Source organism: Bacillus rossius, chromosome 2 (assembly GCF_032445375.1).
Source record: "Bacillus rossius redtenbacheri isolate Brsri chromosome 2, Brsri_v3, whole genome shotgun sequence".
NCBI lineage: Eukaryota > Metazoa > Arthropoda > Insecta > Phasmatodea > Bacillidae > Bacillus > Bacillus rossius.
Window position 1 is genome coordinate 116,352,718 of NC_086331.1, and position 21,715 is coordinate 116,374,432.

The 21,715-nt window shown below is 33.3% G+C and overlaps 1 protein-coding gene across 4 annotated transcripts in view; it reads right to left on the bottom strand.

Annotated features, from left to right (window-relative positions):
- LOC134529664 (glutathione hydrolase 1 proenzyme-like) overlaps positions 1 to 21,715 on the bottom strand; it is a 42,154-nt gene that overhangs the window by 14,494 nt on the left and 5,945 nt on the right. For all 4 annotated transcript variants that reach the window (XM_063363987.1, XM_063363986.1, XM_063363988.1 and 1 more), the window contains exons 3-5: positions 17,685 to 17,836; positions 15,871 to 16,086; positions 11,552 to 11,724 (exon numbers count right to left, since the gene is read on the bottom strand). In XM_063363987.1, the coding sequence (XP_063220057.1) occupies positions 11,552 to 11,724; positions 15,871 to 16,086; positions 17,685 to 17,836 (541 nt within the window). The remainder of the gene's footprint in view (positions 1 to 11,551; positions 11,725 to 15,870; positions 16,087 to 17,684; positions 17,837 to 21,715) is intronic.

Genomic DNA, 21,715 nt, shown 5'->3' on the forward strand with positions numbered 1-21,715 from the left:
TTAATTTTTTCCCCATTGAAGATGTGCACCTTTATGTGCCCGTGTGAGCAATGACCTATTAATTCTGTTAAACTTAACTTCATTTTTAAACCATCTGTTCCTCACCTTGGTCTACCTCCACCAACTTGGCACAGCCAGAGAGCTGCTTAAATAATTATTTGCACCACTAGATGGTATTTAATTACTAACCGCAAAGTATCTATTAGCCCGATCATTAGGCGAGATCTGCGCCTCCCCAAATCTGGTATCTGCTGGTAGGCATTTTGAATAGTTGCATTCCAATTGTATTCAGTGCAGCCAACATAATAAACAGCAGCAATTAACTCTGAACATAGTAAACAGTTAATCCCTTGTCACTGAGAGTGCAGAGGTTTGAGAATCAGTTTTTTTCAAGATACTAGGAACTCTCACATCTTTCATGTGGGTGATATCACACCCTGGGATAATAACCTAGTATAGAGTCTTTGCTCTTTAGATCACAAAAAGTTATGCCTTATACATTGTATACTAACTCTCCCGATGAGACCCATGTAAATTCCTTATAATGTATGTCACAACTCACTACACTAAACATTCCATTTACTAGAGCATAAATCCAATTTCCAAAGTGAAAAATGTCAACAAAAATTTTGTAAGCCAACTTTTTAAGCATAAGCAACAACCACATCACAGTAACATTCCATACAAAATTAAATTTCCATAGAATAAACATAAAGACCCAATTCAAAACATATTAAAACTTGTGATTTTATTTATTACTAGCTGAAGTACCCGGGGTTGCATTGGCTTTTCGCAGAGTGAAGAGGATTTTCTTTATTCGATGCCTGCTACCTTTAACGACTGGCCTTGTGATTTATTTATGGTCACTGCAAAGCAGACTTTATGGCAAAATTCACTTGATTTCGAAGGTGCAGTCAGAGGGTAAAAGCGGTATTTGCGGTATGAAAACCGATTCCCCCGATGCAAATCTGGTAAACACAGTGGCCTTGATAACATTTTGTAGAATGCTGTCACTTGCAGTCTAGTTCCGTTACAAAGCTTGAGCAGGTTAATATTGCACAATAGCTAGGCACAAAATTTCATGGGTTTATTTTTAAAGCGATTTTGTTCTATAAACAGGAGATTTCGGAGTTATAATTTATTTTTATAAATTCATTTTATTCATAAAGCTAGTGTGTTTTCCAACTACTAATATACTCAGATATTTCTTAGTACTAATTTCACAAAATAGAGTGATTTTGACTAATATACGGTGCACTTTTTACAATACAATTTGTAATATACATATATGTCTTGGGCAGAACTATTCAGAATAAAAATTAATCTACACATGATTGTGTGTTTGGAAAATGCAGACATCAGAAATGTAAAAATAAGAATTACTGATAAAAGATGCAAGCTCAGACAAAGTAAAATTAATATTTTCCAAACTACTTAGATACATTTTTATACAAACTTCATTCTGATGATATTAGGTTCATTTAATTTAATATATTAAATTTAAAGTTTTATGATTTAAGTTAAGTTTTACTAAAAAGCTGATTAATTTAATGATTTTGGTTGAATTTTAATGTATTATGGTGTATTCACTTAAATTTCAATGTTTCATGGTGCACTGACAAGCTTTTTGGTGTTATTTCGGTTTTATAGCAAATCACAGTATAATCTTGTCCCTAGTAATAGCATGACAGGAGTTCCCACCTTTAGCAGGAGTTTGTGAGAAGGAAGACCATGTGGGTTAAGTAGGGTTGGTTAAGGCTTTTAAGGAACTCTATCAGATAGTGGACTGCTTCATCTGATAGGAAAACTGAATCAACAGACCTGTATTCCATTTCTGATCCTTTAAAAGACTTAAATATTAAGTTTTTGATGGCAGCAGAACTGTTGGTCTAAAGGATAGTATGGCACGTTCACACAGTACATAGACTGCATTTGTATATCCGAAATATTAGGATATATTCTAGCTAGTAGGTATGTCTAATATCGTTGTCACTGCTGTGACCAGGTGGTCAAAAAATATATACTTTTCCTTAGAACTTAGAATAAGCTTTATTCCGTCTTTAGAGTAGCAGCTCCGAAACTCTCCAACAGAAATGTTGCCTCTTAAATGGACCCTCATATTTTTCTTGAGAGACAGTTATTTAATGTAGGGCCACAGATGTGAGGATTTTATGCATGGCTTAACCTCGTCAGCTTGAGTTTCTCTAGGCACACATACACATTCACACACATAAATGAAAGTATCATACAATCGATTACATACTTTTCAGTTCAGAAATGGTGAAAGTATTTTTATTTTCTATATAACTCTGTACCCTACACAAATTTACATGAAGAAGATTTTAATTTAACATTCTAAGACAAATTCATTAATTTCTACTACCTATTACGGCACATGTTAAAAAAAGAACACCAATGACGTAGCTGACCAGTGTAACTAAACTATTTTTAAATATTTTAGCAGTATTCAATAATTTTTACTTTTTAAAAGCATGATTGTTTGAAAACTTAAGTGCACAAGGAAATCAATTTTGCATGTTTAGTTGATTGAGAGTTTAATGTATGTCATATTCTAATTTTTTTCTAAATTCCATACTCACATTTGTTTCAGGTCATGCAATTTTTGTGCAACCCAGAAACTATGTGACTGTGACAGAGAGGCAAGCTAAGTATGAGCACATATCCCATTTTAAAGTTTCAATATTTCATTTAAATTCTTACAATATTTAAAGTTTTATGAGTAGTAGTAGCAGCAGCCTGATAAACACAAACACATAAATTAAAACCAGTGTTTGCAACAAATTTAATTTTAAAAAGAACAAAAACTTCACCACAACATATTGGTTCATTTACTTAAAAGATTTTCAAATTATATTAATGACATCACAGGGCACAAAGATGTAATGGTTCCTATCTATAACCCACAGCCAATTCCTTTCCCAATATTCCCTGGTTTGAGCAGTGAGTTACAATATCTAATGACCATGCTGTCAAAGATACTTTAACAAAATAAAAAAAACTTCACACGCAGGGGGCTGTAGGTATGTATATGAAAATACACACTTGTATAAACTTAAAAAGACTTTACCTAATCAATTTAGTTTTATTATAAAAAACAGTTTAAATTACAACCTTGTTTTACCATTCACTAACATTTTATGACTTCTTCGTATAACTACTTAAGAGCCCTAGCACAGAACGAATTGGACACTGTAAAATACATGAACATGCAAAGAAGTTTGAATTAGTAGCATTACACAGTGTTTGCATTACATGGGGAATAAACGAGGGTAGTTATCTGACATTTAGTTATAACTGCCACTTACATAAAGTATGAAGAACCCCAGCACCACAATTCTCGAGAAAGAATGAACAAGATGTGTGCAATTTTCAAATTCATTCTGAACTCATTTCAGCAAATGATGGCCACTGCTGCTGTTTTTTTTCTGCAACACAAATGTGGCACATACGTGAAGATTTAGGTGTTAAATATTCACCATGAGATTTGACAAGTAGATATGGGTTTTTAATACAAACCATGCATTATATTTTAGGAAGATTTTAAGAAGATTTTCGTAACACTTAAGTATAATGACAAACCATTATTTTAGAAGGTAACTACACAAACTCAAACTGGCTACACACGACAGTTCTGAAACACTACCTCACAATTTTAAAGGTGATAGGTCATGTTATAAAAAAAAAAACAAAGAAAGCTAGGTATTGTTATGAAATGGTTTGTCATGCCTGGAAGGTAGGCAGTTCACAAAGCATGCCAGAACAATCGGTTGCATACCTTTCAGGAAATTCAATTAGTAAGGCACCACAAAGTTTTCCCATGTATACGGAGTGAACATCTGCTGACAATATACATGTTAAATAAAATAAATAAAATGAGAGCAAAAGTGAAAGTTCCTTTGTGTATCTACCCATCCTAGACAGTATTCCTAAGAGGAAAGTAGGCAACACAGGAAGGGGCTGTAAGAATTATGAACTGCCTACCTGCCAGACATGACTAATATTGATCTATGATGCCTACCATCATTTTTTTTCATAACATGACCTATCACTCCTGTAAGTTAAGAGGCAATGGTCAAGAACTACAGTAGAACCTCATTTTTACGTACCCGTGATTAATTATTATTTTTTTTTTTTTTACTTGCACTGTCATTTTCCCTAGAGTATTAATTCATTACTTTCCCGCTTTAAGCAAAAACATTTCCCGCAATTTATGTTGAAACAGCACTGCATTTACCAGCAAACCATCAGAAAAGTTTAGATGGATCAATAAAAGTCAAAAGTGAATAGCGTGAAGTTTATTTATTATACGTTACTAAGTGCCAATGTACCATGTGCCACTGTTAGCCATACAGCTATGAACCAAAACTTTGGTGACGTAAAAGAGAAAATCAAGTTCATTTTTATATCTTTTCCCTTTAAACTTTAATGTTTTAAGCGTGAAAATAAAGTTGTAAATGTGGTTTATACATAAACAGTGGATTACTGTGCCATTATTAAAATGTGTTTTAAAGCAATGTACCAAATTCTGCATCAAGTTCATTTTACAATACCAGATTCCTATTGGTTAGAAATAAAGTAGGGTAAATGTATGACATTATGGAAGTTTCAATGAAAATGATAACAAAGTAAATTGAGGAACGAAGGAAAATATAGTATGTGATATTGACAACAGTGCAAGCTAAAATAGTGGCCTTAAAAAAAGACAGGTGTGAGTTTTGGGAGTGATCGTGGTATGTGGAGAGAATTAATAAGAAAATAAATATTTTTATAAAGTGAATAAATAATACACAATAAGTAATAAATAGATAACAATAAATTTATTGGATATGTGTAGAAATAAGTGTAACAGCCTAAGGAGAAGAGCAAGGTCATGTTTATTTAAATTAAATTAATATAACGGTGCAATGTAGAGAAAGAATGTGTGGTTGTGATTGTAGTAGTAAACAAGAAAACTGCGGTTCGTGTTTCACGATATATAATAAATTGAATGAAGAAATGGCAATTGTTTTTGGCGTAAATTTTATATCTACAAGAGAAATATTGACAGTAAAAGATTATTGCCACAAAACAAAGAAAAATAAGTGGGTTTTTATGTCTTTAAAATGTTAGTGATTTGTAGTTGTTTTATGTGCATTTTGTTTGATGAGTTGGGTAAGAAGTGAGTTGTGTGTTAGGTTAGTTTCGCAAACATTGAAGTGAAAAATCAGAGTTAAAGGTTTGGTGAGGGTAGGTCAGCAAAAAAAAATTATATACATATATTACATATGGTAGGAATATTGATGAAGTCATTAATAAGACTGTGCTGAAGCAATTACGACCTGTACATTTTTTCGGTATAAGCAGGGGAATTTATGGATTTAGGCGAGAGAGAATGTAGACACAGTTATTTTTGGGTATTTCATGTAGGTAAATTAAGGGTTTACGTTATCGTAAAGTAGACTTAAATTTTATCAGGTCTAGGTTGTTTAGGATACCTGTATTTCATTTTATGAAACTGAGACATTTCCCCATAATTCTTTTGCAGTATTGTGAAGTAGTCTATAGTCCCACCTGGTAAAGTCTATTTTGTGATACTAGTATTTAATTTTTTGAAAGCGAGATTTTTTTACCAAACTCATCAGTATCGTGAAGTAGAATACAGTCCAAACCGGTATAGTCTATTTTGCGATACCAATATTAAATTTTTAGAAAGTCAGACGTTTCGAGGAAATATTTTATCATTATCGAGAAGTAGAATACAATCTCATCTGGTCTAGCCTATTTTGCAACACCCAACATTTTATTCCTCATAATTCACTACTTAAGTAACTTTTATTTTTCAGAATGAATATTTTTACAAAATAGGACACACTGTAATATTTCATGATACCGCCATAATTTGAAACATCTACAGACATAATTTCTTGATAGTGAAATATTGGTAGTTTACGATACCAAAAAAGTATAATATTCAAAAAAATGAAATACATAAAAAATAATGTGTTTATAGTTCCCCGCCCAAAACCCCCATATTCCCGCGCTTGTCCCAAAGAATGTAGGGGTGGTAATGACGTAAGCGACACAATATTAATAATATTATCAGTATTGTTATGTAATCGTGATTTAGACTACTCCCCAAATTCCCATGCATATGGTGTCTTCGTGCATGTTTGACGATGTTCATTTTACCACTTTAGAAATATTTTAGGAACACTGTTGGCAACACTGAATTTCCAAACACTGCATCAGAAATGTTCTCAACTTTTGCTGTTCCTAAATGTAAACAATAGAATTGAAAGTGGTAGTGTTTGTTTAATAGAATTATTCCTCATAAAAATCTGAAATTAACTAAATGTTAACATGTGAGTATACAAAAAGTTCAAAAATAAATTGTGTAAGAAAATCTCACCATTACAAGTGGACATACTGAGATGCTTCAACATTCTCATCTCTTACTCAAGAACCGAAAATTTCATGTTCAACTTTAAACAATTGTGAAAAACTGAAAAATTGGATAGATATATTTTTTCACAGTGTGAGATGATAATGAAGTTCTAGTTAACATATAAAAATGTAAGCATTTTTGATATTTTATTTTGTATGGTGTAAATTTGCTTATTATTTCCATCATAGAGAAACAGTAAAAAAATGTTCTTAACACTTCCCTCTTTTAAAGTTTTCCCAGTTTTTACATATATTTTTTCCTGCTCTTTTGAAATATGTAAAAACGAGGTTCTACTGTACTCAGTATATTGATAGCATAAGTTCAATAGTTTATATAGAGTATGACACAGTTCAGTATGTTCAATCATTACATGCATAGGTGTGCAGTCCCAATCCAAAATTAATGGTTTACTGTTATAATATTTTTCTTCATAGAAAACACAGCAAGCAATTCCTTCTATGTTAGTGGCTTACATCAATATGCTTTCAGCTTACAAAGTAATCAAGCAAGTGCAGAGGACATTACCTAATGGTACATTTATACATTTCTCTAATAAATATTCAACTTGAATGAATAAGTTTTTCTTGCCTTGGAGTTTATTCCGATTATAACACTTAAATGTGTTACCTACAAATAAAGATTGCATGTTTCACATATATACTATTACTTTAAAAATAAAGCGTGTAAGATGTCAACTATTTGTCACTACTTTTTAAATTCAATTCCTTGATATTTTCACTTCATAAAAGTAATATTGATTTTAAAAGATACTTTTATTTCTACAAGAGCAAAATTAAATAGACTTTTTATGAATTACAATGTCATTTAATATAGCAAATTGTGACAAAAGACTCAAACAAAAGCCTACGTTTTGCCATGTGTTAAGGCGGCAGGATCAGGGTTGTGGAATTAAATCAATGAGGAAGTGTTTTATAGCAGGGTAAACATGTATTTTAAATAGAAAATTACTTTGTCAAAACTACTTTTCATGTAATAAAAGATGCATGTCTAATTTTCTAACTGTTGATGACAGTAGTTTTTCCAAAATAAGGTGAACTATCCAACGAAGAATTTTTCTCAGTATCCACAATTTACCCTGAGTTATCTTCCTGTGTTGCATTGCAATATTACAAGCTGTCTTTGACCTGAAAGCAGAGTTATTTTACAGTTGTTTAGGGTCTCATACCATTTTCGCCATAAATGACATTTCCCCGATTGTCATTTGTGTTGTGGGAAGAAGAAAAAAATATGTTGCAATTAGAACCTCTTACAGTTTATAATAATTTGAGATGATTTTGGAATTTATTTAATACTTGTTTCAAATGATTTTCATGAAATGTATTGTTTTGTTAGCTTTTTATATGTGTAATATTCAGAAGTTGGCTATTATTTTTATTGAGTATTTATTTTTTGGTTCTGTTAGTTTGTATTTCGACAGTAATAGATTAAAAGTTGAACCATTGAAGCGAAGAACCTCAGATGAAACCAGTGGTATAAATTTCATTTCTTGTCTTCATGTTTGTAAGAATGATGGAGATAGGCAGTGAGTGGTTCATTTTATAATGATTTTACATACCAGTTATTGTGTGAATTTGGGTAATATTGCTTAGCTACTATATTATTTTGGCTAATTCATAGTGTTTCACATAATTTTTAAACAAAATTAATTTCTACACAAACCATGCTAATAAATGAAAGTGATTTTGAAGAAGGTGAGTTTTAGTGTTTTTTTTTGTATTTTATTTTACATTTAGATTGGTTGTATAAATTTCCATGAAGGGTATGGTTTTGAAGTGTATTTTTTCTGGGATGCTACGTGTTTGCACGTCTAGGTGAACATAACTTAGGTGGAAGGTTTCTTAGGATAAGTTACATTAATAATACATAAAATTGTTAACATATTTCAATACTATGAAAAATTTTTCTATTCTCACTTGATTACGAAAAATTTGCTAGTTGTAAAGGACTTTGAAATAGAAAATTAATACATAATTATATATAACTAGCTGCAGTACCCGGCATTGTACGGGCTGAACACAGAATGAAGGGGACCATTTTCGAAATCAGATATAGATAGTAATTGTCTTCTTAATTTGAATGTCAAGTGTGCAAAATATTTAATACCACTGGCAGATCCCGGTAAACGCTATTCTGCCAGTGTATAGTTATTTACCTCTATATATCTAAAAATTGGTGGTCTGTATGTAATCTAGACTGTATAAAGCACTATAGAAAAAAGCTGAAAAATAAAGTTACTGATATTGAAAGATTCCATTATCTAGCTAATGCTTGGCATGCATTGCAATGCCTCATTCAGTTATTTTTGTAATATGTTTGAAGTAGTTACTCTTATACAAATTATCTATTTATCCCTCTATCTCTATTTATCTCTCTATATCTACATACATACATCTATACTTCCTACTATCTCTATTCTTTCTATATATCAATCTCTATGTAGCTCTATACATCTATATATCTCTTTATTTAACTCCATTTCATTCTCAACCTATCTCTCTGTCTCTCTCTATCTCATTCTATATCTCTCTCTTTTATATTTAATTAAATTGTGTCATGCATGCTCACTTATACAACGAAAACAGACGAAGTGTCCCTATTTAATATGAAATACACACATTTGTTGAAACGATTTGTGCTCCAACTATTGTTGTACCTTCTCAGAATCCTTAGTGGGAATGTGAATAACTCACCAAAATTTCATCGCAATCGGATGAATGGTATAGGAACACACTAGCGACCCGCCCCGGCTTCGCACGGGTGCAATGCTGATACTAAATATACTACAGAATGTCTTCATATACAACGTTCACAGCTTTTTTGTCATAAGACAATACAAACATGTTTCTTTAGAGGTTACTCTTGAAAGAGCGACATATATTTGGCCATGTGAAAAACGCTCAACGCTCAAATATAAGCCTGCAACGTTGAAAGTTTGACCCTGCGATTTATTAATGGTCATTGCAAAAGATATCTTTACCGGAAATTGTAGGCGTTTAAATTGGAACGGTAAATCCGATGGTATCAGAGGAATTCGGGGAATCAATACATCTTCTCCGGTACCACATCCGGTGAGTGTTGTGCACTATATTATGAACGTTTTTAGTGATTTTACCAGCAAACGCATGCCATTGCAAAGTTTAGGTGGATTCATGTTTCTTAATAAAATTACAGGACAACCTACTTTCAACACCATTTTATAAGGAGGGAGTCCAGACGGGTTCAAAAAATTGTAGTACATTATTTTGATCTATCTCGTAGGGTTCAACCAGCGTTTGCAATGTAAGTGCAAAAAAATGTTTATTTACATCACATTAGAAACCTCTAAAATTATCAGTGTTTCTCTACTATATTATGCATGTATTATACATATAAACCTTCCTCTTGAATCACTCTATCTATTAAATAAAACCGCATCAAAATCCGTTGTGTAGTTTTAAAGGTATAAGCATACATAGGGACAGACAGACAGCAGGAAGCGACTGTTTTATACTATGTAGTGATGCAGAGTAAGTAAAATTGATATAGTAATTTTAATATTTTTTGCATTTTTATTTTTACTTTATTAATGATTTGCACTCCAAAATTTCCTTGGACTTATCGCCCGACCCACCATCAAGTTTTTTTTAGGATCCAGCCGATTTTAGAAAACACCCCTTGTGGGATATTCAAGCAACATTAGTAGTACTCAAGAATACAATTTTTTGATTAAATTTTTTTGGAAAACTCGCCAACTGCATATCTACTTACAAGTATTATCAGAATTTTTTTTAAATTTTCATCCTAGTTTATCACTAACAAGGCAATAAACTTTATTACAGATTTACAGAATGTTAAACATTGTCCAGGCCACTCCAGTGTTTCAGGGGCACTACGCAACCCACGTTAACCTCATAAGATTCAGTGCTATTTTCATTTTGCTTATAACTTACTAACTAATATAGATTTCGAAATGATGCTTGCTTGATATGCAAGACAACGATGCTCTTATCAAAGCCCCTTTCTTCAAAAATGTGCATAAATTATGGTTCAAACCTAGACATTACACTTATGCATATTAGTAAAGATTAGAATAAAACCATAATTTATGCACGTTTTTGAAGAAAGGGGCTTTGATAAGAGCATCGTTGTCTTGCATATCAAGCAAGCATCATTTCAAAATCTATATTAGTTAATTAGTTATAAGCAAAATGAAAATAGCATTGAATCTTATGAGGTTAACGCGGGTTGCGTAGTGCCCCTGAAACACTGGAGTGGCCTCTTAATGTCACTTGTTAGATTGTAAGTGAATAAGCTAACATTTATGGTTTATCACCTTCATTTCACATACTTAATCAATAAATTGTGCACTTGTATTGCTTTTGTACCTTGAGCATAATTTGTACATCACTTTAAATGCCTCCCACTGCTTACTTAGGTTTACTACCGCACTTTTTTTTTTATAAAAAAATAATTATTATTGTAGCAAATGTATGCAGAAGCTGAAATACTTAATGATTGCCACATGAAATTAATACTTCCATCTAACAATGTTTTTGTTAACAGAGAGTTCCAATCCCAGACTTCTTGTTAGAACAAGTGTACTTGCTAAATGCATAAATTATAAAATACAAACTTTTTCCAGTGGCCTAATTCTCTGTACCTGATCCAAATGACAAAATGATTCAAACTTATTCCAGAAAATATCATAATAATCTGTTGTCTTTATAGGTAAGAGGAATAGCTGCAACAATTTCAGGCTTAGCAATTTACTAGCGTGAACTCACCCTCGCTTTGCACATCACCACAAAAATGCAAACAAGTCAGCAAGAAAAAGGTCTTCAATCTTGTGGGCAGATAATTAATTGACAGTTAAAACATACCACAAGCAGTCCCAGGAAAGTAACATCTACCAAAATGAATATTAACATAAAAATTACATGCATGCAACAGAGTTATTAATGCCATAGAATCTTTAGCACAAAATAAATATAAAACTATAAAGAAAATTAGGAAATGGAAAAGAAGCACTATGTACAAAAGCATTAGTACCTAAGAATTGTTAGTCGTGTGATGACCACCATCTTCAAGTATACTCAAATTACCAACCATCTGCCCCTTCATTGGCAATCATCTCCAGTGAGTTGGCCAGAGTTGGGAGAACAAGTGGCTGACCTGCTTCCAGTGGCATTACCAGGTCGGACAGTTTAGAATTTTGAATCTGCTTCTTCAAGAGGTTCTGAGTAGCCACCACAATGGTTTTAGGAACTTGAAAACCAAACCTTCACACAGAACACATTACCTCATCATTTTAAATTAATATATCAACATACTAAAACCTACAACTACAGTACATAACTTCACCCACAATATCATAAACTTTTAGTATAACATGATAAGGCAAATCAAAACAGTGAATTTTTGCTCTGTGAGAAGTTAATGATTTTATTCTAAAGTTAATATGAAGGAGGTTTATGCACTGAAAAGGATAATTTACAATTGCTTCAAAATCTTAGATTAAGTCATTAAAGTAAAGTTGAATGACAATGACAAAACATGGGATGTTACTAAGTGTAACATGTTAAAAAAAACTTCTAACGCTTATATTAAATGGCATTTTTCCCTTGAAACTTAAAAATAGTAGCTAATTTCTAGGCCTATGCGAAGCTACGACTTAGCGAATTGAAATTAAAGCTTGTTTTGATATTTGATTCGGCTTCGCCAGGAAATTAGCTATTTGAAGCTTTGAACATGATGCAAAGCTTCGCGTGCATTGCGAAGCTTAAAAAACAAACACCGTTGCATGAGGAAGTGCTCTCTAAGAGTCGTGATGCGGCCTTAGTTTTTCCTGCAAGCCATAAAACATGCTCGAATACGAATAATCAATCCATCTATTAATGGTGACATAAATTGATTTTAGTGAACAAAGAACAACAGCAATCTCCAGTTGCGACCACAGCCGTAGTTGCTACGTTCCTTTCAGTTGTAAGGAGCAAACATTCACTTACCACATAAAATGGCTAGTTCAAGCCATAGTTCTGATGAATCGCCTGCGCTATTTTTAAGGCATAAAAAATCAAGTCTTATTTGAGATTATTTTACCGAATCAGACAGTTCGGCGGCAATATGTAACGAATGCAGTAAAATCTTCTCTACACCACGACGTATGTTTATTCACACTACCCCATGGAAAAATAACTTGTATAAAAAAATGCCTATAAGCACATTGAACCTCTTCAACCTCTTTTTCAAGAGCTGCTTATACACCTTTTACACTGGACTGGTGGAAAAATCAAGGAAGTATAAAATATCCAAACTTGTCTGTTATTGCTGCAAAAATTTTAGGGATTCCTGCAAATCAAGTAAGTTCTGAGTGACTGTTTTCAGTGGTAGGTGGTGTTTTTGAAGTCTAATTTAAAATGACATTTGAAATGCTTAACTATAGTAACACATCTTTAGATAATTAATTTTTTTGATAACTAATTAACAAAACATTTGTGTTAACTGTATTGTTTTGCAATGTTTCTGTTGGGGCCTGTTGATTAAATTAGGTAATTTATAAGGTTTTGGCTGGATACTTCAAATTTGTACAGATATGATGGTTTCTATTTTAAATGTTGTTGGATTTTATTAACACCTGAAAGACACTAGTAAGAACCCTCATAAAAAATAAAAATATAGAAAATAAAATATGAGGTGGAGTTTTAATGTAATGAACAAGTATCTCACTGAGTAGTAGGTAATGAATACAGTAGGTAACTGCTCCCTGATGATGGCGACTGCAATGTCGACCGAAACGTCGGAGAATTATTCGCCAAGGACACGGCTACAACCCAGAACCCAGAGTGAAACTTGTTTGAATGATATGTTGAAGTGTCAGTACCATTTTGAAGAGGCTTCAAAGGAAATAATTAAAGAACAGTACCCAACATTATGCAATACCTCTCGATAGTATCACAGAGAAATTGCAGGTATTTCTGAATGAAAGGAAGACTGTTCATGAAATTTGCTAAAATAACAGGTCAACTTTTTTTTTTTTTTTTTTTTTTTTTGAGAATCATAAGACCTAAATCTTTGCTGTGGTTCTGGACCTAAGGTGGAAGTGTTTTCATTAGCACATAAGACCATGAAGTAACAGAATGATTAAATAATAATACAGCTACTATACACAGCAGTGTTCCTGAGCAATCAGAAACACTTTCTGATGGGCAGGAAAAACTTTCTGTTAGGGACGGAAAAACCTAGCACAACAAGACGTTGGTAATTATACATTAGTCATCAGGAAAGTTAATTACAGTCAAACCTCATTAATACGTATCCGCTTAGTACGAAATTCCCGTTTATGCGAAGTACTTTCACAGTCCCGGAAAATAAAGTATGATTTCCTATGTTATTCAGTACTTTTAATACGAAATACAGATAATATGAATTACGAAGTTGTTTTGATCCCTAAAGCAGCTGTCAACGTGTATAAGTAAACGGTTAATACGAATTTCACCGCCGAAGTCTAAAGTAAATCGTCTTCATAACCGTCATGTAAACAAACGTTTCTCCAAAGATACATGTATGTATCCTACAGCGCAAAATGGTCGAAAAACAAGATGAAAAGTTCAACTCTAGTGGTGATGTTAGTAACTAAACTAGAAAAGATGCCATGTTGTAAACGGAAAACGAAAAGGAAAGAACTCTATACTGTATTAATATTAGTCGTCGGAAGTGTACATACGTAGAAGTTTAAACAATCTATGGAAAAAAGTTGTGATATTTTCCATTGTTCACGCACGTGTATCTTAACCTCAATTTTGAGTGTTAGTTGTTTTGTAATATGACTGCGAAACGTAAACGCAACGGACTTACATTGCAAGTTAAAGTTAAAATTATCGAAGAAGTAGACAATGAACAGAGAACGAAAACTGAAATTGCGAGAGAATTTAACATCCCGCAATCATCGTTGTCGACAATACTAAAAAATCGTGAAAAGATTGAATCGGCTTTTGCGAGTTCGTGCAGATTATCAACAAGAAAAAGAATGCGAGGCCCAAAACATCAAGAAATGGAAGCTACCTTGTTGCAGTGGTTTTAAGATATGCGTGCAGCAAACTTGCCAATTTCTGGACCTATGATTCAGAAGAAGGCAGATTACCTAGCATTGAGGTTAGGAATTTCAGACTTCAAGTTCAGCAATGGTTGCCTACAACGGTTTAAGGATCGCAACAATCTTGTTGGCAAAACTATGTGTAGGGAGTCGGCAGCAGTAGATACTACCAAAGTTAAATGTGGTAAACAATGCCTATAAGAAAAAGATAGTGCAAACCAGAATTGATGCTTTTTTTAAACCAAATGTTTGAATAGAAAATGTGTCATGAATGCAAGTTTATTGAAGTTTGTATTATGATTTATTCTGTAAGTGTTGCATTGTGTTTGTTTTCTTCAGTGTTTACATATTGTCATGCATGTAGTGAAGCCAGCTTATACTACCAACGGTGTGTATTTCAATCAATTTTTTTTGTCATGATATCCTAATAGTTTGGTTAATACAAACCCTCGTTATTACAAAGTGCTAAAATTATGGTCCCTTCAGGTTTGTAATAATGAGGTTTGACTGTACTGTGCATGGTGGGAAAGCAAACAGAGACATTTTCACTTTCAAAACTAGCAATGCACTTCTTAAGTATTCCTGTTAGTTCAGTGTTTAGTGAGAACTTTTTTCAGCAACACAAAATACTGTGACAATGTAAAGAGTGTGTTAATCCAGACACAATCAGTTCATAAATTTGTTTTCATTGAGCAGGACCAGCATCATCTTATGAAAAAGTTTCATTTTAATAGCCATACATGTCCCTTTCAAAAAATTTGTTCACCTTAAGATGTGTTAATCTGTAGATTAAAAAAATTAGGTAGTGAAACATTTAAAACCTTTGATTCAACCACAGTAATTTTTTTATTTAAAGCACTGGCAAGTTCAATAATAAAATGTAACCTTTATTGCTCTAACCAGCACTGAGATAGTGAAAATAAACATAAATGCCATAGCAGTAAGAAAATTTTAGTTGAATTTTTGTTCGCTTTTGTGCAACTCTAAATAATAATACAAAGCCATGAATGAACTGGAATAAAAAAAATCAACCTTCTCCACTGAAAACCAGATAGAACCAAACATATTGAAAAATGCAAAAACTAATCAGCCCCAGCTATTTCTAGAAAAAAAAAAATTCAATTTACAGGGTGATTACCAACTGCAAGAGGATTAATAAATACGCAGTTATATGTACAACTTTGCTAACAACTCACATAATATAATTTGTACTACGCCTATTCATTCATACGAATTACCTTCAACAAAAACATAAGGTTCTTGCATTCTATCAAACATTACACTGTTTTTGCCAACTATAAAAAATAGCCAAAAATTGTGCAAATCAAATTACCTGGCAATCTGTACTGACGGCATCACTAAGTCTTTCCACGGCATCTTGCCATAGAGCTTGTGAGCCAAACCCAGACCTCTTAGAAGACCTGGAACTCCCACCCAGGTGCCCAGTTTCTCTGGGGAAGGGGACCACGATGTTGGCACAGTTTCACGGAAATCCAAGACATCTAATACTTGTTGTTTGCGATGACTGTATACCAACAAGAATCCGCCACTGCAAAAGCAGCGCCATGCTTCATGCTTACAATACGCATTATAAAATTTAAATGAAATAAAGCTTAACTAAATAAAATTCTACAACTCTGACATGGTTAAATAAACCAACTGATGAATTTGACAGTACATACTACCTTGCTTTATCACATTACAGACAACTTTCAATTTCCTGATAGCCACATAAACTGGAAGTCCAATCAATGTGCTTTTATAATATTTTGTTTATTTAGCTATAAATCTAAACAAAGATAACAAAATGTCAAGAACTTTCATGTATCAAATTATATTGTAATCTAACATCAGTTCCATTGATGTACAGTAGACTCACAATTATCTGGGTGCGGGTTATCCGGTTTGCAGATTAACCTTGCCATATTTCACTTTAAGAAAGCATATAAGTAAAAATTATTTTTGATTCTTTATTTCCATGCACACAGAATGACAATGGTACTTGTATAGCATTAAATACAATGCGATGAATTAGTAACACAACAAATTAATAATGTAACGAATCAACAAACAATATTTTGCTTTCCTCAATAGCTATTCGCTTCCTTCATTGCATAATTATTTCCGATGACGCCCAAGTAATCAACAAAAGTTTATTAACTGTCATCCTGCATGTCAACAGCATTTCTGGAGAGAAAAGCCAGAATCTTTAAGGGCTAGTGTACCTTATGCCACTAGGATGCGCTAGTGGCAGAAGTGCTAGTGGCAAATCATGGCAGACACACATTTAGAAAACAAGAGAGTCCAGAATTATGTTAACAGGTTAAATAATCTTTCAACAATATAAAAGTTAAGTTTATGCTTTTTAAATTCTTATTAGAACTGAAATATATAATTCTATATCAATAATATTATTACTTTGTAACTCTAAATTGTGGTAGTGCCTACATAGGAAAAATAGTTATGCCCAAGTATATTATGTAAACAATGCAGTAGGCCTATGTGAATTTTTAAATTTAATTTCAGGTTGTTTAATCTTTAAATGTTATTCAAAATTTATTTTAATGTACTTCCAAATGTATTTAGAAACATATTAGTACTGTAAATTAATTTTATTGGGAGTAGTGTCTTGATTAAAATGGTAGTCAACAATCACACACACCTATTTGGAAAACAAATTATTTTCATTAAAATACTCGCTTATAGAAAAAACGTATGTGTCTAGCGCTGTTTTGATGAGAGCTCTGTTTTACTCGAACAAATTAGGGTGTTACTTTCAGGGGCGGGTGTTACAATGTTTGTCTAGATAATTGGGATAAAAAAAATTCAGTTTTTTTTAAAGTTGCTTTAACTGTCTTTTTTGGTTATCCATGAACCCCATGCCAGTCATTACCCCGGATAATCAGGAGTCTACTGTATTTAATTATATCATGTAACAAAAACTTTTTCACATTAATTTCTATACTTATACATTTAAAGTGATGATTGATGAATAATCCACGTGAGATTCAATATACTGAATAATTGTAGAAATAAGTTATTTAACATGTATTTCATGCAAAAATGTGTGCTAATATTATCCTCAATTGTTCAGAATGACAAGAGAAAACTGACTAAAAATTCATGACTACATAAGTCTATACTTACCCTCCCAGGCCCGTAACGTGGAAATTATACACACCAAGACACAGTGTGCTAGCTATTGCAGCATCTACGGCATTTCCTCCTTGTTTTAAAATTTCTGTTCCCATAATGGAACACTTATGGCTATCTGTTGCCACACTTCCATGGGGTACTAACTGAAAAAATAAAATTACTTATCATAGAAAAAAATTTGTTTAAGTATTAGGTTAACGTAAGGATTCCCACTTATTGTTTTTAAAAATTAAACAAATGCAAGAAAAGTATCCAATATAATTTTCTGTATAGTAAAACCATTTAAAATTCATTCAAACTCATATTTCATTACAATTTCTCAGCATTATATAATAATTAATAAAATCAAAACAAATATTTTATATAATTCTGGAATTAAAAGGAATTAATAATTACAAAAACATTCCCAACTAATATCATAGCTCAACAGTGATTTTGCTATTTTATATTTTGAGGTCTTTTTATAATAATGTCCATGTCCTGATTCCAAAAATGAATATAGTCATATCACATACCATATATTTCAAAATAATATTTCCATTTTTTTACATTTTTTTTAAATCTTTTGTGTGAGCATTAACCATTACAATGCCATCTATTGGATTAAATCAACTTAAAGGAACTAGTTGAACTGTTATAAGGCAGATGGCAGCATATTCTAGCTGCTTACATAATTTTGTATTGTGAATTCATCTATACAGGCTTTAATAGTTGTTCTATAAAGCAAAAAATTAACATATAAATACTACCATTTTGCTATCTTTATCATATGTAATTCAGTATAGAATAATGGAAAGGAAGTGTTGTGTAAATAATCGAAATTAATTCTGATATTTTCCTGGTAGTTTTATTGTGAAGCCACATAAAAAAACATAACCTCATTTGTAACAAAAGCGTACAAGGCTTACTTTGGAATCGAACTAGAAGATCTATCCAAGTCTTGGGCTCCTCATACTGTGTGCAGTGTTTGTGTTGAAGACTTATAAAATTGGACAAAAAGGAATAAACAATCACTATGTTTTGGAATACCAATGATGTGGTGTGAATTTAAAAATCACAGTACTGACTGTTACTTTTGTACATGCTGTGTGAAGGGTTTTAATTAACAAAATAATAATTATATACCCAAACTTGCCATCTGCTATGAGACCAGTGGCCCATAGCCCTGGTATTCCTATACCTATGCCACCTACAGACAGTAGTGAACTTTATTTCTGATACAGACAGTAACAGTGATTCATCATCATTATCACTTGTGTCCGACAAGTTCGTTCCTGAAACATCAAATGTGCCACAAACTTTATCACAAGCCAAGCTGAATGATATAGTAAGGGATGCAGTTTTATCTGTTTATCTCCTTACTCCATTTTTGTTCCTCGTCATGACCATCACTTCTAAATCTCATACCACATTTCCTCACTTCCTTACTCCATGCCATTAGTTATCTCTTCATAATCCTCTCCAAAATAAATGAATAATAATAATGGGGACAATGCATAACTTTGCTTCACTCCATTGACTTGTTTGAACCACTTTGTCATTCCTCTTCCAGTTCTCACACTGCTTCTGTTCCCCCTATACATACTCCTCGCACTAATTATTAACTCTTTTTAATCCCAGCTTTTTCCATAGCTTGCCAAACACACTGTAGTATACTTTCTCCACAAGCAGGAATATCATCACTAGATTGTTTACAAATTCATATCTTCTCTCCATCAGTCGTCATATGGCAATAATCAGGTCTATGATAGACCTCCCTTCTCTAAACCCATGCTGCTCCTCACGCCATTTTCCTGCAATGCCTTTCCGTATCTTCTTTTCTAAGATATTCTCATACACCTTTGCACAGTGGCACATCAAAATGATCCATCTATAGTTCTCATATATTTTCCTGTCCTCCTTTCTTAAAAGCTAGCACTATTACCCCTTTACCCTAGTCCTCTGGTATTCATTTTTCTCTACAAATACACCTCATCACGCTATACAACCAAATTAATTCCTACTTCCCCTGCTGCTCTTATCACTTCTACTCTTAGCTAATCCCTACTTGGAAATTTGCATTTCTTCATACTTTCCAGTGCTTCCTTTACCTCTTTCCATGTGATATCATCATCCAACTCTGTCATTATTTTCTGCTCATATGTTTCTTATTCATTCTCATTTTTGTCTGGGTTCAGCAGCTTTTTAAAATAATTAGGGCCTACCCCATAGTTTCTTTTTCCCTTATACCATCTCCACCATACTTCATTTATCATCCTGACTGCCTGACCCCTCTCTTTTCTCCTACTCCGAGCTTGGCTGTATAATAGTTTCTTACTTCCTTCCACATCCTTTTCCATCTCTATCCATTTTTGCATTCATTCCTTTCTCTCTATGACTTGATTCACTTCTCTCTTTTTTTCCTTATTCTCCTTTCTATTGGGACACCTCTTAAACCAATCTCTGAAGACTCTGTTCATCCCCTTTACTGCTTCTCTAACTCTCTCTCACTCCACCTGGTGTTTCTTTCTGCTTGTTCTTCCCTACACCTCCTCTGCAGCTACTATAAGATATTTCTTAAATTTCTCCCATTCTTTTTCGACACCTTGCAGCTCATCCTCGGGAGGAATCCCCTTACATTCCTCACCTATTTCTGTCTCTTCTCTTCATTCTTTTGTCTCCACACCCTTATTCTATTATCTTGTTTGGTTACTTTATTTCTGAATGTCCAGCCCTTTAAGTCTGCTAGCAGCTTGTGGTTCCCACCTAGAGCCACACTTGGTATCACTTCAATATTTATAGTTTGCTGTTTCACATCTTTTCCCAGCAGGAAGTACTCTATGATGGATTGATGTCAGGAAGTTTGTAATATTGTCACGACAAGTTTATGCTTTATAAATAATAAAAGTTCTCCTTAAATGGCATACAATATGTTGTGTAATGTCAACACTTGAAATAACCAATTGATATAGGTACACTAAAAAATTGTATGTCAAACATTAGGCTAGAATAGAGAAAGAATTAAGGCTGGTCTGCAGGTTGAAGAATTTAATTCATATCTGCAGAACATAGCCTGTTGCAATTCAAGGTGCTTTTAGGGTTACTGGGTACAGCAACCACATCCTGTAACTGAATTAGATATTTTACAGACTCTTATACGATGTGCTTATTTTGCAGGAGGATAATTCTCCAGCCTATTGTCCCCAGCTTGTCAATTACTTCCTCAAGCAACCTGGGAGTTACAAATGGACTGACAGTTGTCCAAACCCTTGTCTTCAACATGCCATAATGGACTTAGGCATAAGCAATTTCAGAGGAGGTATAGTTATTACATCACTAATTTGAACCAGGCATTATATTTATGTTTTTCTGGTAGCTGTGAATTGCGATGTGTTGCTTCTGATGTCCTGTAGTACATTTATTCACAACAATATCCAATATTTCAAATAACTGTCACTGTTTCCCTGATACACACTATATAACGGTTCGTTATATACAAAATAAACAGATGTTCAACGCCGATTGTAATTTTGTTTTTATTTTTTCAAACAGAATGCCCCGACGAATCCAAACACTTCCAATGGTTCATTCACTCGTTCCACAGGTATAGCTGACTGTCGAAAATTGCTCGTATTTCACATGATGAGAATTAACGAAAAAATAGCGTCCTTCAGCAATGTTTTGCTGCAAATACATGAAGTCGGTGCGGCCTCAAACGTGGCAGCACCCAGCGAAACCGAATTTCGCCCCGAGCCAAATGCCGACGAAGGTGGCCGCAATTTCTAATTATTGTCCGAAAGAAAATAAAACAAATTAGGTTGACTTAATACTCGGCCTGGCTCTGACCACCAACGTGAAATTATCCATTAGCAAATTACATTATAATTTGGCGAGAAGCCACCGAACGCGACCTACTGGGGCAGCGATTGACAGACGACTGGTGAAGTCCTGCCACACTCTTCTCCACGCAGGGAGTAGACGTCACATGACCTCACCGACCAATCACATACACGCTTCTTTCACGCTTACAGATACAAGCCAAT